Below are 19,344 nucleotides of genomic sequence, written 5' to 3'. Positions count from 1 at the left end.
TAGGACAACTAATAGCTAATACATACAATACATCCGTTGATTTTTTGATAATTAATTCAAGAAACCAAACAAATGAGTCACAAAGAGATGAGAGGCATTGTTCAGCATTCCAGTAACGAAAGTGCTATATAAATAGGTAAATGACAGTTGCCATTATCGAGCGACACCTGTAGTGAGAGGCAGGAACATTACCTACTCTCAAATAGGCAGTTGGCATTACATGCTTTTGTGCTGCAAAGAGATTGGTTCGGCTGCGCCGGGTCTGGTGGACTTACTCTGGACTTGGGGATGGGTTCCTAGGGGGGGTTGGGGAATGGAGAATGGGGTCTGGTGTAGGTGGTAACCAAACAACACATTGCTCTTAGAGTGCGTTGTTTTAGGCTAAGTGACGGGCGTGGCCCGGCTCAATGAGAATGCCTTACTTACCACAGAGCATGGCTCGTTCCATTTCCCCTGTGCCCACTTCAGAAAAGAGCCAGCATTTGGTTTCGTTTTTAAATATTATGCACGGACGTTTATTGAAATCGTTTTCTTTTGTGTCTCTGCCATAGAAAACCATAAGAGTAACTTAAGAACTAATGCAAACTGCTTAAGTATATTACACAAAAACTTACAACTCGAGACTGCACTACAAGGGGCGGTAACTTAGGGTAACTTAGGGTTAGGGATATTGGGTCGGCTGTGCACTAACATTAGATAAATATTTCGAGTTCTTACTAGCACTACGGTTCTTAGACATAAACACACACTTGAATACATGTACATAGATATATGTATCGGTATCGTATTGGTATCCCACTATAATGGCAAACTTGCAACGCTCTCTGTTAAACTACGACATAATTGTTGGGACCTATCCTAGCACTGGTTTTTTGTGTTCTTCTGATTTAATGGATCTGTTTTAGCTACGATTCGTATATCAATATTTGCTATTTATTTAAATTCATTGTGGAGTTTTCAAGGGGTCTCTTAGGGTAAATTTTACTGGGCCTTGGCTCTTCTTTTCCAGAGATCGTGTGTGTTTCTTAACAGGGTATTTATGTTTTCCAGATAATCCTAATTCTTGCATTGAAATGTCACATGTCCTTACTCACTAAATATATAACTAGGAGCCATGTGGATAGAAGTTCCCAGGCTGCTTTACCTTGTCCCATCTAATCCACATCTTCTCATAAGTCGTTCGTACACTTATGTCTGGGGAGCTTCTACAGCCCCAGTACTTAGGCGCTACCATTTAATATGTCTTTGGGAACAAAGTGGACGACGTGGTCTGCTGGAAAATCTTGCGACGTCGCCTCTTGTTATATTTACAGGTCTTGGCATGCTTCAGCACCGCTGGTTAAACATATCTGGTAATCTGGGTATGGAACTCCGATAGGCAGATCTGAAGCTGGCTGAACGAAGGTCGCTCAGTTGGCATGGATGCCCAGCAATAAGCCATAATAGTGAAGCTGAAAGCGACAAAGATTGCAAAAGATTGCGTTAATATCATAACAGGTCAAACGAACAACTTTATTTATAAGAGCTAATCAATATAATATATATAAGTGGACAGGAGAAAATACTTACAGCTCATCAGGACAGTTGAAAGGCTGGGCCAGTCTGTATCCGTCCTTGAGATAGTGCTCCATCTCATAGGGATCGATCTCGGCGTAGGGCAGTTTACCCAGAGTGCACATTTCCCACATGAGGACGCCGAAGGACCACACATCACTTCCCTCGTTATAATGCGACTTTTGCAGAGCCTCCAAGGACAGCCACTTGATGGGTCGGTACTCGCCATCGCCCAGGGAATTGTAGTCACCCGGGAAGAGATCGCGACTCAAAGCACTATCAGTGAGCTTTACACGAAGCTGATCATCAATACTGGGGAAAAAAGGAAGGCAATTTAGATATAATTAATATCGTTCTAAGGAGATTTCAAATACGTTCCAACAGTTTTCTTAACTTCGTTAGCCCAATTATTAGCAGAATAAGTCAGTTTACTAACATTGGGTGAATTAATCTTAACTCTTCTTTAATATTCCCGCAAGTTGCACCCTTAAATACTTACACACAGTTCCTGGCCGCAATGTCCTTGTGGATGACGCCGTGGTTGTGCAGATGCTCCATGGCCATGGCCAGTTGCGAGCCCATGAGCACCGTCTGGATGGTGGTGACGCTCCTGGCGTACGACGGATCCTGCAGGAAGCTCTTCAGATTCCTCACACTCCCGGTGGCGGCATAGAGCACAAAGGGCGTGGCATAGTCCTCGATGGAGATGCCCAGAACGGAGAGGACATTTGGATGCGAGGCCTCGTACAGCATCATGGACTCCTGGAGCAGGAGATTCACTTGCAGCTGGCTGGCGTGCTGAGCGACAGTCTTGACCAATACCTCCTGGCAGTCGTTATAAGTGCCGCGATAGATTCGCCCAAAGCTTCCCTCCTGGACGAGGCAGGAGAGCCGGACGCGGCACTTTTGGACTGTCAGCTCTTGGAGACGGCGGTTGAACTCCTCAGGCTCATGCTCATATTCGCGAAAGGGCCGCGTCAGTGTGGCATATGTGGGAGTGATGGTCGATGGGCATACGTAGATCGAGTTGTGGGCAGTCGACGATATGGTGGGCAGTCTCTGGAAGCTGGAGGTCTTGATGAGATGCACTCCGTTCGAGGGATGACGCTTGGAGGGACCCTTGGCACAGTAGGCTATCAGGATGAGGGTGGAAACGAGCACCAGGGCCAGGATGCCACCCACAATTAGTGTAACCAGGCCACTGGCCGGGGGCACCAGGTTCTCCCTCAACATCGGGTCAAAGTCCCGCTTTGATCCGCCCGAGTTTCCACGACCCACAGGCGACTCTGTGACCACAGGACGCTGCTTCTCCGGCGCCTGGTGGCCATTGGCGACCACATGCGCGTCGTTGCGATCCACATAGTGAATATCTCCGCCATGTCCCTTGCGCGCAGTTTGCAACAGGTCCAAGTCATCGTCGTCGTACTCCTCGTGCGCACTATCCTGCTCCTCCCTCAAACATATTTTCTTCCTCTTAAAGATTAGATTCGTATTGTTGTTGGTCGCCCGATCCAGGATCACCTCCACATTGATGGTGACCGTAACCTCGGCATTCCTGGTGCCCGAGCACTTGAGCGCAATGCCCCATGTCTGCGGTTCCATGGGCACATCTCCGATCCGGGATATGTTCAGAATGGGCCGCGGCAGCACTTCCGTGTCCGATGTGGCGATGTTAATACTGTATGGCAGTGGATGGTCCACCAGGGACTGCCACGTGAAGGTCACGTCACTAATGTTCGCCGGCACGGGCACGGCGAAGTTCAAGGCGTAGTCGTTAATGGCTCCCTCCCGCACGTAGTAAAGCTCCGCCGAGACTCCTGCAAATGGATGAAAAAAGGGTAAGCACATTTAGTACACTTGCAAAAATGTATCTTGGAAATGTATCAAACAAACTAGAGTTAGCACATTGAATAAAATAATGATTTGGAACGTAAGCGTACTCATTTAATGGAGTATTCAGTACTGCGATTTTATTTCATGTGCATGCTTGTTGCATATCACCTAAGCCCACACGCCAGCGATAATCCCGCCCAGTCGGATCGAAATTAATGATATACTTTTGTGGGCCAGTAAAATGGAAGAAAAACTTTTCGCTCAGTCACTCGACCCGACTGCATAATCAATCACAAGGGATAACAGTTTTCTTCTGCTCATCGGAGGCGTGGAAAATTGATTTTCCTCGGTCTGGATCGGAACTGAGGAACTGAGAAAATATCTGTCGTCCCAGACACTTTAGTGACATATTGAAGGAGTTAAATGGCATGCTGCGCTGCTAAAGTGATTGTTATTTTTTTGCTGTGCCCGCCTGCGGACCCTTTTTATTGCGGACAGTCAACAAATAAGTTGGCTAACAACGACGGGATGATGGACGAACGTACAGCCCTCGAGTCCGGAGGAAAACCCACATTTTCCAGCCAAAGTGAGGCCTATTTAGGAACTCCGGCTGGCACCTGTTCCTGCATCACCCTCCACTTATCCTTATCGGCAAATTGATCGGATAGTTTTGACAGGTCGTGTGTTCAACCTGCAACTGTTACCTGTCCAACAATGCGTTTTTAATTAAATTAGCCGTGCGTCGTGAGATGCCCCTTCCTTGTGCAACTGTGAGGAGGCGCCTCCATGGGATACACAATAAATCAATCAAATTATAAAAAGGGAAGGCAGAGCCGTGGCCAAGACACGCGACTCCCTTTCGGATGTGGCATGGAGGGGGCGTGGCCGTGTGGGCAGGTTAAATGTTCATGCTTAATTAATGCTGATGTCGCCGCTGCTGCTGTGTGTGTGTGTGAGTGCGTTGCATGTTGCTGCTGCAGCGTGTTTATTTTAGATTTTTATCGCAGTCGCGGCCCGGCCGCAGTTACATTTCATACTTGTACATTTTATTTTAATTTATGCCACTTATTCCTCGGTCTATTCATGCCACCGGGAACTAGAGGAGCGCATAAAGCGGTCCGCATTATAAACACATATATATCGTACTAATTAGTGGGGCAAACCCCAGGCCCCCTTCTCCCCTTCTCCCCCCCAGACAAGCCCCTCTTCGCCGCTCGCACGCTTCGTTTGCACTCTGAAAATGTAATTAGTAAGCCCTCTGAGTTGAGCTGAGCTGAGCTGAACTGAGCTGAGTTCGGTTGCGGTGGTGCAGGAAAGGAGTTCGAGGTCTAAGGGCAGAAATGAGAAACTGTCGCATAATGAGCCCTGCTAAGCCAGATAGAGAGCTCGTGATAACTGCAGAGCCGCCGCGGTGCGGGGTCAAAGGGTTAATGGGCCGGAGACATGTGAGGTGCAGCTCATTAAACAGAAAAAGAAGTGGATATGTGAGCGGATATAAATGCGACTATAAGAGCCCAAAAGCAGCTCGCTGCAATCCTTTTTTTATGAACTCAAACCACATTAAATGGTTTATAAACACAATTTTAAACAGTCGCGAAAATTACTTTTTTAAACCACTACCACTACTCCTATTTATGTAAGCCCAAGTAGGACAACTACTGAATTTGCGGATCCCTTTAAAGACAATCTTTATTTGGCCGTCAATTCCTATCAGTCGCCCATTCCTTGAAAACAATTACAATTAAAATTCCGCAGATGTAAAACTTTTGCACCCCCGCATCGCTCGACTTCTAACACAATTATACCATAGGCAAGTAATAGCAATAGCAATTTACTTTGAGCAACCCATCGCCCACAACCCCTCGAACTCCCCTCGCTACGCGTTTTGCATTTCAACTTGGTCTGGTGCTAATTAGAGCTGATTGCCCAACAAATGAAGTCGATGCTGCGGATGTGGGAACGCTGGGAACACAGGGGACACAGGGAAAGCTGGGAAGCCAGGTGGCTCGAAGGAAAATCGATTTGGCCAACATCAATCAGGGCAAAGGACAAAGGGAAAGTGGTGGGAGACGGCGCCCCAAAACTTCCACTTCCAGTGCCAGTGACACATAAATTCAGCGCTTGGAGAAAAGTAAAAGTTTTTCAAGCTGAGCGAAAATAGTTACCAAGTGCAGGAAATATGTCTGAAGGGGAGGAAAAGCAATTGCTTTTCTCGCTGGGTGTTGATAAAAAGAAGGGAAAAAGGGCGATGGAAAGAGTTGAGTTTAAGTACAGCCATTTTTGCTGAGCTGACGCAAAAAGGATGAATGCATTTCAGTTAACAGTTTCGTGTAGAAACTATTCTTTACTATCTAGCTGGGAATTTCCGCACTTCTGGACAAGAATTTAAGTTTTCAATCAAGGTCCAGTTTCATATTTAGGCAGTGGGTAGCCCAAAAATGATTTCGCATCCCTAAATCTTTAAGAACCACATTTTGCAGGCCAAACGAGGGCGATTTGAATTCATGGCACGACATCTATTTAATTTCAATTACAACCCTAAAAATGCCATAGCAAACGCATCAACCAAAAAGGGAAAACTCTTCCACACACATGCAGAGATATTGTGGAACAAAAAAAAAAGGAAAAACCCCATTTTTTGCGCTACCAACTGAATATTCCCCCCGCCCCAACTTCCTTTTCCTTTCAGCAACCCGTCCAGATCCTAATTTATGCAAACCCAAGGCAGACAGACATGAGCGAGATTTCCGAGCGAGGACCAGACTGAAACCCAGACCAGATCATAGTGGGTAGTTTGGATATCATTTTATGCTTTCTTAACATATTTTTTGTCGTTGTTGGTTGCTCGCCCACATTGCGTCATTCGCTGTATTCTGGCTGGGGATTCTGGCTGGGGATTTCGCAGGCCATAAATCCGAAATTGTCTTTTGACACATGAATATGTTGTGCATTAAACCCAGACAGAGGGACCAAAAAGCAAGGGGGACACCCCCGTCGAAAGTCAGACGACATTTTTATTACCATCTGGGGGATGCTCCATCTTTCGGGGGACCCGCGGCCGATGATGACATTCGTTTGGGCATTGGCCTAGAAGCTGATGCTGATTTAGGGTCATTACCGCGGGCCAACTCTCTGTTTTCTTTGGAGGGAAAAGGCTTGAGTCGAAATCTAATGGGCTCTGCCATTTCAATCTGCATACGAGCGCAGAAAGCAAGGGATTTATCTGAGCCAGAGGCAAGTACATCGCAACCCAAGCGGATTCAATTTGCTGGCCTCCATTTGGAGGAAAGGGAGTACCTATTGGGCCTGGGAACCGCATAACTACATGGCCGTTGTGCCTATCATGCAACTTGCAATTCACAAAATTATATGTTAGTCGGCGAGGCTGATTAAATCGGAGCCGAGTGGTCGAGTGGTCCGGAATCTGAGCTCAAGCTAACCATAAAAGGTCAGGAAAAGTCGGAAAAAAACGAACTTAGTACACTGAAAATGGTAATGAAATAATAGTTGATATATAAAATATTCTGAAATTGTATATAAGTATAAAGGGAGTTTACTGAATAAACTGTTATATCTCAATGTGCCTCGATTTCCCTTTGTTGTTCACTTAGTACACTGAAAAATGGTAATGAAATAATAGATGATATATAAAATATTCCGAAATTGTATATAAGTATAAAGGTAGTTTACTGAGTAAACTGTTATATCTCAATGTGCCTCGATTTCACTTTGTTTTCTCCCAGTGAACAATCGGCCAAGGAAAGGTAATTTTTATGCCCAAATGGTCATGATTCGTGCTCGACTGCGTTGGCCCGACATTTGGCCAAGTCTCGTCTGGCCAAACAACTTTACTTCGCCCGGCTGCGATCCACGGAGCGTCAGAGTGTAAGACAAACAAGCCAAAGGACATGTGGAGTGACTGCGACTGACAGTCGCTGTGTGCCCCCGGCAGATTCCTCTCCTGTTCCCAGCAGCCAACTCTGTGGCAACTTCATCCAACGTCCAGTAGCTGCCAAGTATTTCTATTTGTATTTCATCGCCCCGGTCGAGCAGCTGCAATTTATTTGCCTTGGTCTTTGGTCTCTGGTCTTTCATCTTGGGGTTCTGGTCTGATACCGCTGGGTACTGGGACTGCTCCTTATACCGCGATGCTGAATCTCTTCCTAAGCCATGGCTCCATCTGCCTGCAGCTCAGGCCCCACCCGAGCCCCACTCGTGTGTTTTCCCTTACATTATCACCTCGACGCGGCCTGGTGCGATGGATATGGATGCTCTCCTCTGGTCAAGACCATAAATTCCGCGCAGAAGGCGGGCTGTGGTGCATAAATTATGTTGCCAACTGTTGGTGAATCTCTATGACGAGGCATCTCTATAGAAACGCATTACATTTATGGCGTTTGCTGGCCTTGGGCAGAAGAAGCCTCGTTACTTGATTCTCGATCTTCAATTAAAAATGTAAAGGAGCTAAGATCGTAACTAGTTACGAAACGATAGTGCATCGCCTTTTGTTCTTTAAATGGTCTAAAATGTGTTTTTAACTATCTTCAAGTAAGAGCTAATTAGAGCATTTTATGCTTGAACGCCATAAATAAAATTGTATAAAACCAAGACTGCGTTATAGGACAAAAAACAAAGTTAAAAAAGGATGCATTGCATTTTTTTGATAAACTAATATAACATCATTTATTTAATTTTGAAAAACTGTACTATAATTTCTCTACAACCGACGCCCAACATTTTCCAGTTATTTCATTCAGGCTCTTAGAAACGTTTTGCAGAGCACACTTACAAGTCCTTTCCTGACTAAAGCCCATTTGGGTCAAGGCAATTAAACAGCTTAATTATTCCACCACTAATCGGTAATTAATCTAATGCCCCAGCTACTTGGCTGATACTCAGGACCAAGTCCTTCGAAGAGCACTTGGGCAGGTGCACAGTAGAACCACAAATGGGTTAGTGGATGGCTGTTGCCTCCATCAAAGGCGTGATAGGGAGTGAAGTGAAGTGAACTGAAATGAAGTGAAGTCTTATTGACTCATAAAAAATCAAAGGGAGCATTAACGGGCGGGCTCTTAAATTTAATGTGATTATCTGAAGAAGTTAATGTGATTATTATCCGTGCGATAGCAACCGACACCTGCAAAGACAACGGGGAATCCAGTTGATGTGGCAAGACCCACCCACATCCATCAGTCCTGCCTCCGGGCTCCACCCTCGACTGCGATTTCTGCCATTAACTTGCCACTGGTGCCAAGTTTTTTATCAATTTCGCAGGGAATCCACTGAGAAAAACATAGTTCTAACTTGGGTTTATTTTGTTCGGTAAATGATGTCTGCTAAAGTGGTAGGAGAATATTACTGACTATATGGATATGGACTGACTACTGGATTAGTAAATAAATAAGTTATCGTATCACAACGCTCTTTTCCTTAATTTCTCTCAGTGTGCTTTGGCAGACTTTTTGCTCGAGCTGCATTGCGTGACGTAATGAAATTTTTATCACCTCTGGCTGAGGGATCTCCGAATCCGTCTGTATATCGGTGTCTAGGCGCTGTCATAAAATTTATGGTAAGTCATAAAGCGAGGGCGGTGGACCGACCACCACGAGGCAGGGACAAGCAAATGGGCTGCTTAGGATTGGCAATGGGTGGGGTTTTTGGGGCTCGGACTGGGTTCTCTGGGGGAGGGACAGGTGGCACCACCTCCAACACATCCACCACCTGGCTGGAAGATGGAGCCCCCAGCGTTGCCCTGCGGTTTACTGGCCGGGTCTGCTCGGGTCAGCTCCTAATGTGTGCTGTGGATTTGGATATGCATCCAGTCTCTGTCGCCATGGGTGGCCCCTGGCCCAATCCGCAGTCGAAAGACAAAAAGACGCAATGTGTGTGCGTGCTAAGTAAACAGCAACTTCCTGTGTTGAAATTTAAGCCCAAAAATTTATGAACAATTTTGACAAGGCAGTTGGGTTTTTGGCCAACGGCGGAGGAGCCTCCTCGTCCTCGGGGCATCGTTGAGGACCCAAACAAACAGAGGAGGGAACGGCAGAGACGGATCGTCGGGGAGCGAAACGCACATATTTCTCAATAGCACCCCAGGGATGCGGTAATTTATGACTCTGACCGAGTGAGGAGCTCTTGAACCTCCAGTAGTATTGACTTTTTGTTGCGGACCAGCTGCCCGGGCTACAAACGAGAACAAAGAGCAGAAGGCGGCAGGCGACAGGCGGCAGGCGGCAGGAAGAGCAGATTAGCATTGTTGCATTGGCGTAGGCGTGGCTGCCACTGAAGTGGACATTGTCACCCATGCCACCTCCCCAAAAAACCCCACCAAAAAAAGTGGCTGGTGTGATCCCCCCCCAGAAACTTTTCAGCTTTGTTTGTTTCGAGTGTTTTTTGGGTCAGGCAAATACATACACACATACATATATATTTGGGTTCTGGTTTGTTTTCATTCGCCGTTGAAAAGTGGTTAAGGCTCTATCATCTTGTAAACGTGACGATGCAGAAGGGAGAAAAATAAAACGGGAAAACCAACCAAAAGTGTAAACTTTACCACACACGAAGCTGAATCAGAAGCTTTTCTCCGCTTTTCCCACTGCCGTTTTTCTCTACTCTGTTTGGCGGTTTGTTTCACTCATCAAGTCCGGTGGATAAGGGAAAAAGCAGAAAAAATACATCCATATGTTAAGATCTTTATAATTAACACAGCTTAGCGGTGAGATAATTGTATGCGGGTGTTTTTAAGTAATTAGTAGGACGTTAAATAAATGTTTGTTTGAGTGGGTAAGTGGTAAGCATACTGATGACGTACTATGAAAACAAGATCATGAAAAATACCAGTGGGCTAGAGGTAACTAGGTGTTTAGCGACTTTATTTAATATACAATCCATAGTACGAGCAAAGATGATGGGTACATCATTGGCTGGCAAATTGTTTAAATGACACTTAATTGCTTGAAATTTTGAATGCTCTTTAATTAAGAGGCAGCATTAAAGTGCTCATTCTATTGGGCGCATCTAATAGATTTACATTTGAATACACTCATTCACTTATTTATTCATTGGTAGCACCCCTGGCTTATGCCGCATTTAAATATGTTAATGATAATGTTGCCAATGGCCACTCACCCCCGAACCACCAGACATTTCACGCTCCACACCGAAGAGAACCCAACAAAAACAAGCCCGAGTTGGGAACACTCACATATCATGGACGGATGGGGAAACAGACATGGTAATAACCGCGACTAATTCACGGAAGAACGCAGAGCGAATTGCATTCGCTGTGGAGCGAATCAGGCGAAACCCCTGGCAGTGTTCGTTCAACCCCATGTTCTGCCCTCTAAGTAAATGAATTTTATAAATACTCAGCTCATCGCCTAATTAAACTTAAAATAAACCGCAACATAATCAGGATTCTGTGGCCATCTCCTTTCCACGCCGCATCTTCACGTGCCATGTGCAGTTTTCATCGGGCGTGACAGGAAAATTACGAACGCAGATGCTGCTTTATCAGCAGGGAACTCTTCACTGTCGTCAATTGCAGACATAAATTATATAGGCCAGACTATGTCTGCTGATCAAATAGCCCCGAAGGAAGAGTGAAATAATGCTGGCTTTATTTCGATTTGCGCGAAATTGTAGGGGCGTCGATTGGCACATGTCCGAGGGTGTTGAGATCCATCATCCCCAACTGACAGGGCGCATCCAAAATATCCAATATCCAAATGAATGAAACAGAGATTTGGGGCAATCGAACACACAGCACTTTCGAAATTTGTTTATGTGAGAGTTACGGGACTTAGTTTCAGCTCGACTATGGTCTGCACAAAAGTTTTGTTTTTACGATGCCGAAGAAAAACGTTCGGAAGTTTAAGCTGCTTTCAAAACTTTTGTTAAACGTGTTCCCCTCGGCGCATAAAATGGTTTTATTCTCCATGGCTCCATCTGGAGTTATATGGAAATATTGATGTATAATATATACACCATTCAGTTAAAAGTTCCATAATTAAACAGCACTCAAAGCCTTAGTCTTTAATATTCAAACATTTTTCACTCCTATGATTAGCAGTTTATATACGAAGGATCCACTTTTCTAGAAAACGAATATCTTATATATTTACAAATATCTGCGGATTGAGTTAAGAATTCGTAATAAAATTGTTTTTCAGTTAGAAGAGTGGAATATAAATACGAATCCCTCTCAGCTGTTAGTTCAATCTGCAGATTTTCCCCCAAAATAAACTCATTACGAGCCCCCACATGCATATCGCTCTTTTCCGCTCTTAAGGGCTCCAGAAAATGGTTAATTGCCATCCATGTTATCGGAACTCACACACAGGGAATCAGCCAGATGTGTTTTCATAAAGCGATATGAGGGAGAGTTCCCCACTTTTGCTATCTTTTTTCTGTGCGTGGGAAGCTGGAGCTACTGCATCCATGGAAGCTTGGGCTGTGCGGGCGTGTGAAATTTTCCAATAAGCTGCATTGGGTAAATATGTGCTTATGGATTTTTGGAGCTCGAAGCACATAATTGTGCGGAAAGTAATTAGCATTTTGTTAATGGACTCCCTGACAAACCCATAATATGCTTCATTTAGGCATCTTTAGTGCCGAATTGTGCCTCGCCATCTCGTTGAGTATCGATTGGCCGTTCAGTTCCCCTCCATCCCTCCTGGGTGGCAGAACCACCACATTCGATTCCCACAATCAATTCTGATATCAAATGGATGCCACACACGCGCCGGCATTTTTTCCCGCTTCCTGTCGGTCGCCTGAACGTAAAGGAGTTGCGCCAAGGAACAAAAGCGGGCAATGAAAAAATTAAATACAAAATAATAAAAAATAATTTACGGGCTCATTACGAGAGTCATGTCAAAATGGCCCGGGTGGTGGGCAGTGACGGGAAAGGGAGGAGGACGGGACGCCCGCCGGAATTCGCCAGCAATAAAAATATGGGCATTATGACAGTGGTACGAAAGTGGGAAAAGTACAACGCATCCTCTGTATATCCCATATGAAATAAAATATTTTGCATAAGCAAAGTATTTGACATTTCATAAACACACTCGTGCATCCTAGTTAAATATGGGTAAATAGATTTTTTCTATAATTTCTTTTTGATGGCACACCACTGTGCCCCTGTCATCATCGGTAATGACAGCCTGCAGTTTGCCTGCAGGCGAAGGCTCCTGGCCAGGCACAGGCACAGCCACATCCATATCCACATCCACCCCATGCCACCAGCGGTTGCAAATAAAGCACTCAACGCGGGCTGCAGGCAGGGTGGAATGGCGGTGGGAGTAGGACCCCTTGCTCACCAGGGGTAGCTTCCAGCCGCTGGAACTGGCTTTGAGACGCTGACTGCGAGGCAGGGAGGGATGGAAGCCACGGCGTGCTCAAGTGCCGGGCCCGCCTGCTTTTCATTCAGTTTGCAGTGGCAGAGCGAGCCATCCTGGCCGGCATTTCGCTTCCGGGCGAAAGTCCTCCCTCCGCGCCCGTTTGTTTGCATACGCAGTTGGTCGCCAGGACGAGGGTCAGGGACACCGAGCTGTGATTCTGTGATTCTGTATTTCTGGGGGAGCTGGTGCTCCCGGTGCGGCTGCTGTTTGCACGACGCATTTCTGGTCCATTAAGTAGCGACGTTGTGCTGCTGGGAAGGTTTCTTTCTACCTTTCCAATGCCCCTCCTTCCTTCGCCATTGACATTGTTGTGTGCGACTTTTCTCACTTCGGATTTCAGGGGTGGAGGGTTGGAGGGTTGGAGGGTTGGAGGGTTGGATGCGTAGGTATCCACTAGATACAATTGCTCTTTGGTCGCGTGCATTGGCCTTTGTTTATTTAGACATTTTATTCGCAGCCCAGCCAATGCATTTGCAGGATGAGAGAGGACAACCCCCTGCTAATCACCCATCATGATTGTGGGAATGTGATTTTACTCCGGCTTAATTGCCCTCGAGCTGTAGTATTTTCGCAGCCGAAAGCCCAAAGGTTATTTGATTACCTTTCCGTGCGCGGGTAAGATGATTTTGGCATTTTCCCAAGGATTAGCATAAATACAAGAGGCTTTCTTTTGATTTAATCCGCACACGCAATCGGAACTCGTTCCTGTGAAAGCCCATAAGTTTTTCCACCACCCACATGTGTTTGCCATCGAAGCAAGCCATTAAATTCGCCGCATAATGGACGCAACAATTTGTCTAGGCGGATAATTGTCGGAAGAAAAAACAGAAATCATAAAAACCAAATGATAAACTCCAGCCGAAAATTGGGAAAAACGCTCAAGTCGACTGGAAGTTGTGCAACTCATTCTGTTCTTCATTCAAGGGGGGGTGTGGGGGAAAATGGGCGGCAACGGAAAACTCTCCCATTTCGTGTCTGACCACCACCAATCATGCAAAATCCGAAAAAAGAAAATGCAACCGAAAACAGATCCCCCAGCAAGAAGTCCAAAAGAACATAAACAATTGAAACTGATTAAATTAATTTGATAACAAGTCCGGACTCCGCAGACAGACTGACAGACCGAGCATTGAAGCACTTTAGATATGACTGAGGAAACTCAATTTTTCTCTGAGGGGGTGAAAATCGAGTTGATATGTGAAAGCACTTTGGGGAATTTGTGGCGTTGCTAAATTGGAATGTGAAATATGATTTTAATTTAAATAAATTTACTTTAATTGAAAGCCGGATAAATGGCCTGGTTCGAAGCAATTATAGATAGTTTAATTCGGCGTAGCTTCTTATTTTTTGGTCTTTTTGGGCGCAGTTGATTGCCACAACTTATAAAGATTGGCAGGGAAGTGAGCACTTGGATATATTAAGTATTACTCATCACCAAATTTGAAATAGTAACTTGTTAATTAACTCATAACTTATAATTTTCAATGCTCTTAGGATGTATTTTTGTATAAGGACTGTTAGCTTACATTTTATATATGCCATGAAACTAAATAGTACAGTAGTAGTAATACGCAATACGGAGGAATAAATCAAATAAATTTATTAGGTTTATGGCTATTGGCGACATTATGAGGCTTGCATCGTAAATTGCAATAAAGCATATAAGATTATAAAGGGTTATTTGTTGAATCCGATTACATTTAAACTGAAAATTACTCTACGGGCCCCATAAAACATTTAAAGCTTCCATTTATTGTAAACTCCCTTAAGCTCTTAGTTTATGTTTGCTGGACTTTTTTCGTTGAAAACTTTAACATTTTGACTGGCAAAACTACATTTGTGCACATGCAGGTGCGAATGCGTGATGAACAACAAGTTGCTTATGATAATTTGTTAATTGTCACCCTCAATGGCTTCTGAACACAACATCCGCCAATGATTTAGTGATTTAATTAAGCGCAACTGGTGGCCTGAACTACGTAACCATAACCGATTTTTTGTTAACGCTACATAGTAATATTATGCAATACACGGGGATGAAGTGAAACCCAGAAGAGGGACAATGACTAGCCAAAATCGAGGGGGTGAGGGAATGAAGTGCACGCAGAAAAACGAATGTAGAAATTACAATTTGTGTATATATGTTTTAATGGCACAGAAAATAAAAGATATTTATAAGACTATCGTAGGCGAAACCCCATAGTTGCATAAGGGGCTATGCCACAAGAGGCAAGTACCATTCTTCAACAACTATTTTTCATATTTAAATATATTTTTAGTTCATTTTCCCTATATGATTTATATAATATCGAGTGACAACAGATGATTCCGTCCGACTAGCGAAAAGTGTGCAAAAGTTTCTGCTGTTGGCACAGAAGTTGCTGCTGTTGCTGTTGATGCTGCAGCAATAGCTGTTGCTGTTGCTGTTGCTGCTGCTGTTGCTGTTGATGCTGCAGCAATTGATGTTGCTGTTGCTGCAGCAGCTGATGTCGTCGTCCTGTTGTTGTCGTCACTGTTGCATCGACGTTCTGGCTTCTGTTTCTGTGCGCGTTGTTCATTTGCCAATTACGCGTTTAACTCTGCATGAAGCCAGACATAACAACCTGGCAACTGGATGGATCGGTACACGGAGGAAAAACCCCAAACGTTGGAAAAGAGTATTAAGCTCTCTATCTACTAGGAATCTACCATGTGGTACGAGTGTGATTCCAAATCACAAATATAATGAGTATTTGTATTTTCTGTACTACATAAGTGTTGGTCTCGGTGTAGACAGAAGACAGAAGACAGGAGACAGGTGGCAGGTGGCAGGAGGAGGAGGCAGGGGCAGGGGCAGCCGCTTGTTTGTGTTGTCGTGGCAAGTTGGCAACACATGCCGCACGCTCTGGCAAATCTAATGCCTTCGGTTCCAACTGCAGCATTAATTATTCCGAGGGTGAAATATTTTTGGCCACGCACGCCAGAGATTTCGCTCGAACTTCTGAGCCCTGGGATGCAGATGATGGCGATGATGCTGCTGCGCCCTAATTGAGTTCGCATTACTTGCCGAAATATGTTTTGTTGGGCGGAGCCAATGCTCTTGCTTTTATTAGCCAAACGTGAGTTGGCAACAATCTCCATTGTTCGCCGGCAAATCATGTTCATTTCGAGATGATGAATCTTCCGGCCCGCGCCAATTGAAAGTGTCAAACCATTTACAGAGATGGGGTTGAGATTAGCAAGTGTTGATAGACAGACCCAGAACGTGACTGGCAACGTCCATGGGTTACGTGGATAAAGGATCTGCTCAGACAGCTGGCAGGGATACAAAGTTGGGCAAAGTTAAAAGCCCCATTGAGTCAAGTGTGGGGGGAAAAGTTTCCAGAGTGTCGATGTTATGAGCAAAATTATGAAGGGTCCTGGGTATATGAATTTAATTGGTTTTCTTGCATGGGAGATCAGTATCCTAAGATGGAATAGTAGTAACGTGTTTTCCCTGATTATCCACACCCGACTACTTTCGAGCTGTCTTTCACCCAAACCCCTTTGGTCACTCATTGCAGCCGCAAAATCCATCAACTGCACCGACTTTACATATCCGCTCATTTCGCTAACGAGCTGGGCCACAGAGCCACCGAACCAAGAAGACCCCACCACCAGGCCTGATCCACACCTGACATGGTTTGCATAGAGCACAGCAATTTGGGGCGCACTTCTGGATGGAAAAGTGGGTGGGCCATGGGATGGCATGGCGGCATGGCGACATGGCGGGTTATGTATGCTATGGGTATGGATGTTAGCCTAACGAACAGTGAATGCCATGCCGCAGCTGCATGGAAGTGCATGGAGCTCTTCTTCGGGCGATTCTCCTTCACTCTGCTGCTGCTGCTGCTGCTGCTGCTGCTGGGTTGACAATTTAATTGATGTGCACTCACACAAAGGCTTTTGAAGCGACCGCTAAAAAAATAGAGTAAAATAAAATAAAATAGAGTGACACCTACCCGGGCGTTGCAAGCACACACAGTGAAGGTTCGGAAAGTAGGTCAGGCATGCAACCCGCTGTCAGCGCTGAATAATTGGAGAGGGTATCGCCATCCACCCAATCCCGAAAACCTCAACCAAAACCAAAACCAAAACCAAAAACCCTCCGGGGAAAGTGCAATTGGAGGAGTTGGGCGAAAAATGAATAGCGGCCACCGCTTAATGGGTTTAATGCTGATTTCGTTTGACACTCGACTGACACAACTAATAAATTTCCCCGAGCCATGTCAAGTGGAAAGCCTCAACTGGCCATCCATTCCATCTCAGAACATACTACCCATCCCATACCATTCTATATTCTATCCCACCCACTTGCCGTATCGCCTTTGATTGATTGTCTGCTGGCGCTTTTAACTGATAGCGAGGTGAGTGAGTAGGCGAGCAGCCAGGACATTGAGGCCAGAACTCAAATCAAACATGAATTACGACGAGTGGCAGACGGTGATAACCGGCTAGATTAGCGCCTGATTAGCAGCCCGGCACTGCAGCTCATATATTTACCCAGTTATTCACAAGTGACGCGATGCAATCTGTGGCCCAACTCCGATCTCCTGACGACGCCCATCAATCAGCCACGGGCACAAACACGCGAGTGTTGTAAATTTTACAACATAATTTTTGATAATTTTTCCCTATCTGAAGCTCCCGATCCCAAGAACCCACTGCCCACCCTTTGCCACTCCCGAGCAAACACTTTGCATGTGTTTTATGATTCCACATGGAAGTGGCCCAACTTGGGCCGCTTCACCCTTTCCTCTGGGCTACTGATTTATTTTTTATATTCACTGGGTTGTAAATTCTTTGTCTGGGCCTGTGACACATTGTAAAACAATTTTCCCCACTTTTATTAGCTTGGCAATCTCTTCGACATTATTTGTGTGTGTTTCTTTCTGGTGGCGAATGGCTTGGGACGAACAAATTGAGGTGGGAAGATGGGGAAGAATAAATATAAAAGTAGATTACGGATACTTGGACATCGGTCTCAAGATATCCCAAAGCCGATTAGCTTGCCCAAGTGGAAACCTGGTTATTACATGGATATAAACAAATCTCTTTTGATAAGGGCGAAAAATCAGTCACTCGGATTTGTATAGCTGCTCAAAATAGTATTCATTTATGTAAAAAAAATATCCAAGTACCTCGAAGATTATGTGTTAAATACAAGAGAGTAAATATTAAATTAAAGTACTTTTTTTCCAATATATGCTTCTACTCTTTATTTATACAATTTACAATTATTTTTCCGCAAGCAAATCCTCTGGAATTGAACTTGATTATGAAAGAAATTTATAAATTATTTGTAAGAACAAAACGGAGCAGTACAACAGACAACAGCGGTTAAACAAGGAAGCATCTACTTCGCAAGCGAATTTAATTAAACGTTAATGAATAAATATAAATATGGACAATAAATCGTTTGAGCATTTCTATTTATCGAGACAAGTCTACCAAACAATTAAATCAAAGATACAGAAAACAGAAAGCTCGACAAATAGAACGTTTTCTTAGCAAGCTGGCCAATTTATAGGGAGAAAAAGCTGGTTCATAGCTCCAAGGGCAGAAACAATTAAAGGCATATTTTATTTACGTAAAAAGAGTAAATAATCCCAGCAAGTCGCAATTCGTTTGCCCAGGAGCCAAACAAGGAAATCCCGGCTTGGCATAAATCAAATTTGATTTAAAGTCGGACGCACACAAAGTGGCAAATAATTGCCAAGTTAATTGAAAAGCCAAAAGGCGACTTAAGTTGTGAAAATCAACACGATTACTTACCGATTAGACGCAGCACCTCGTGCAAGTTGAGGAAAATGTTTAGATGAGCCTGACCGCTGGCGATCAGGGTCAAAAGTAATCCGATTGAGAGGAAGTTGCGGGCCATCTTTCGGATTCGATTAATCCACCGGATTCGATTCGATTCGATTCGATTTGTTTAAAGATTAGAGTTTAAACTGTAGTTCGGCTTTTCTTCTTCCGATTTTCTGTTTCCGTTTTGACACTGGCTAAAACAATTTAATTTCCGCTACACTGCTGTTCACTTTTTGCGCTGCATTTGAATTTTATGAGCGTCGCGTAGATTTCAATCACGCTGATTATTACAGGAATTATTTATCAGAGCATTTGGCACTTTGCCTTCTGGCCGGGAAACTCAGGCGCACATATTTCCCAATCAGTCCTGTCTCTGCACCCGTTTTCCTCGCTTTTCTCGCCGTTCTTCCGCGTTCGATTCTCGTTTGATGCGTTCACCGTGACGATTTTCCACAAACTGTCAACTGGATAAACAAACATTTTGCTACGAAGCGAATGGCTTCCACGCCGAGCGGAGTGGACTGTGTGGACTTGTTCTGTGGAATCTGTGGAACCGGGTGGAATCTAAAAAAATGGCTGTGGACTCTATTTCTCTTTTCTCGTTTTCGAGCGTAACGTTTGAAAAGCGTACGAACATGTTCGTATAAGAGTTGCATATAAGAGCTCGATGCAAGCCGCCTCGTCGAACATCCAATTGGCTAAATACCAACACAGACATGTGCGTTTTGGT

At 44.6% G+C, this 19,344-nt stretch overlaps 1 protein-coding gene across 1 annotated transcript; it reads right to left on the bottom strand.

The window, feature by feature from the left end:
• Positions 1 to 919: 919 nt before the first annotated feature.
• Positions 920 to 19,082, bottom strand: LOC120446110 (tyrosine-protein kinase Drl). The gene is made up of 4 exons (XM_039626904.2): positions 18,582 to 19,082; positions 2,054 to 3,371; positions 1,570 to 1,866; positions 920 to 1,451 (listed from the first exon to the last, which is right to left on the bottom strand). Exons 1-4 carry the CDS (start codon positions 18,685 to 18,687, stop codon positions 1,340 to 1,342), a joined length of 1,833 nt encoding a protein of 610 aa, XP_039482838.1. The 5' UTR covers positions 18,688 to 19,082; the 3' UTR covers positions 920 to 1,339.
• Positions 19,083 to 19,344: the final 262 nt, after the last annotated feature.

This window comes from Drosophila santomea, chromosome 2R (assembly GCF_016746245.2).
Source record: "Drosophila santomea strain STO CAGO 1482 chromosome 2R, Prin_Dsan_1.1, whole genome shotgun sequence".
Taxonomy (NCBI): Eukaryota; Metazoa; Arthropoda; class Insecta; order Diptera; family Drosophilidae; genus Drosophila; species Drosophila santomea.
Note: the sequence above shows the minus strand (reverse complement) of the source record. Positions and strands in the feature narration are given on the sequence as shown.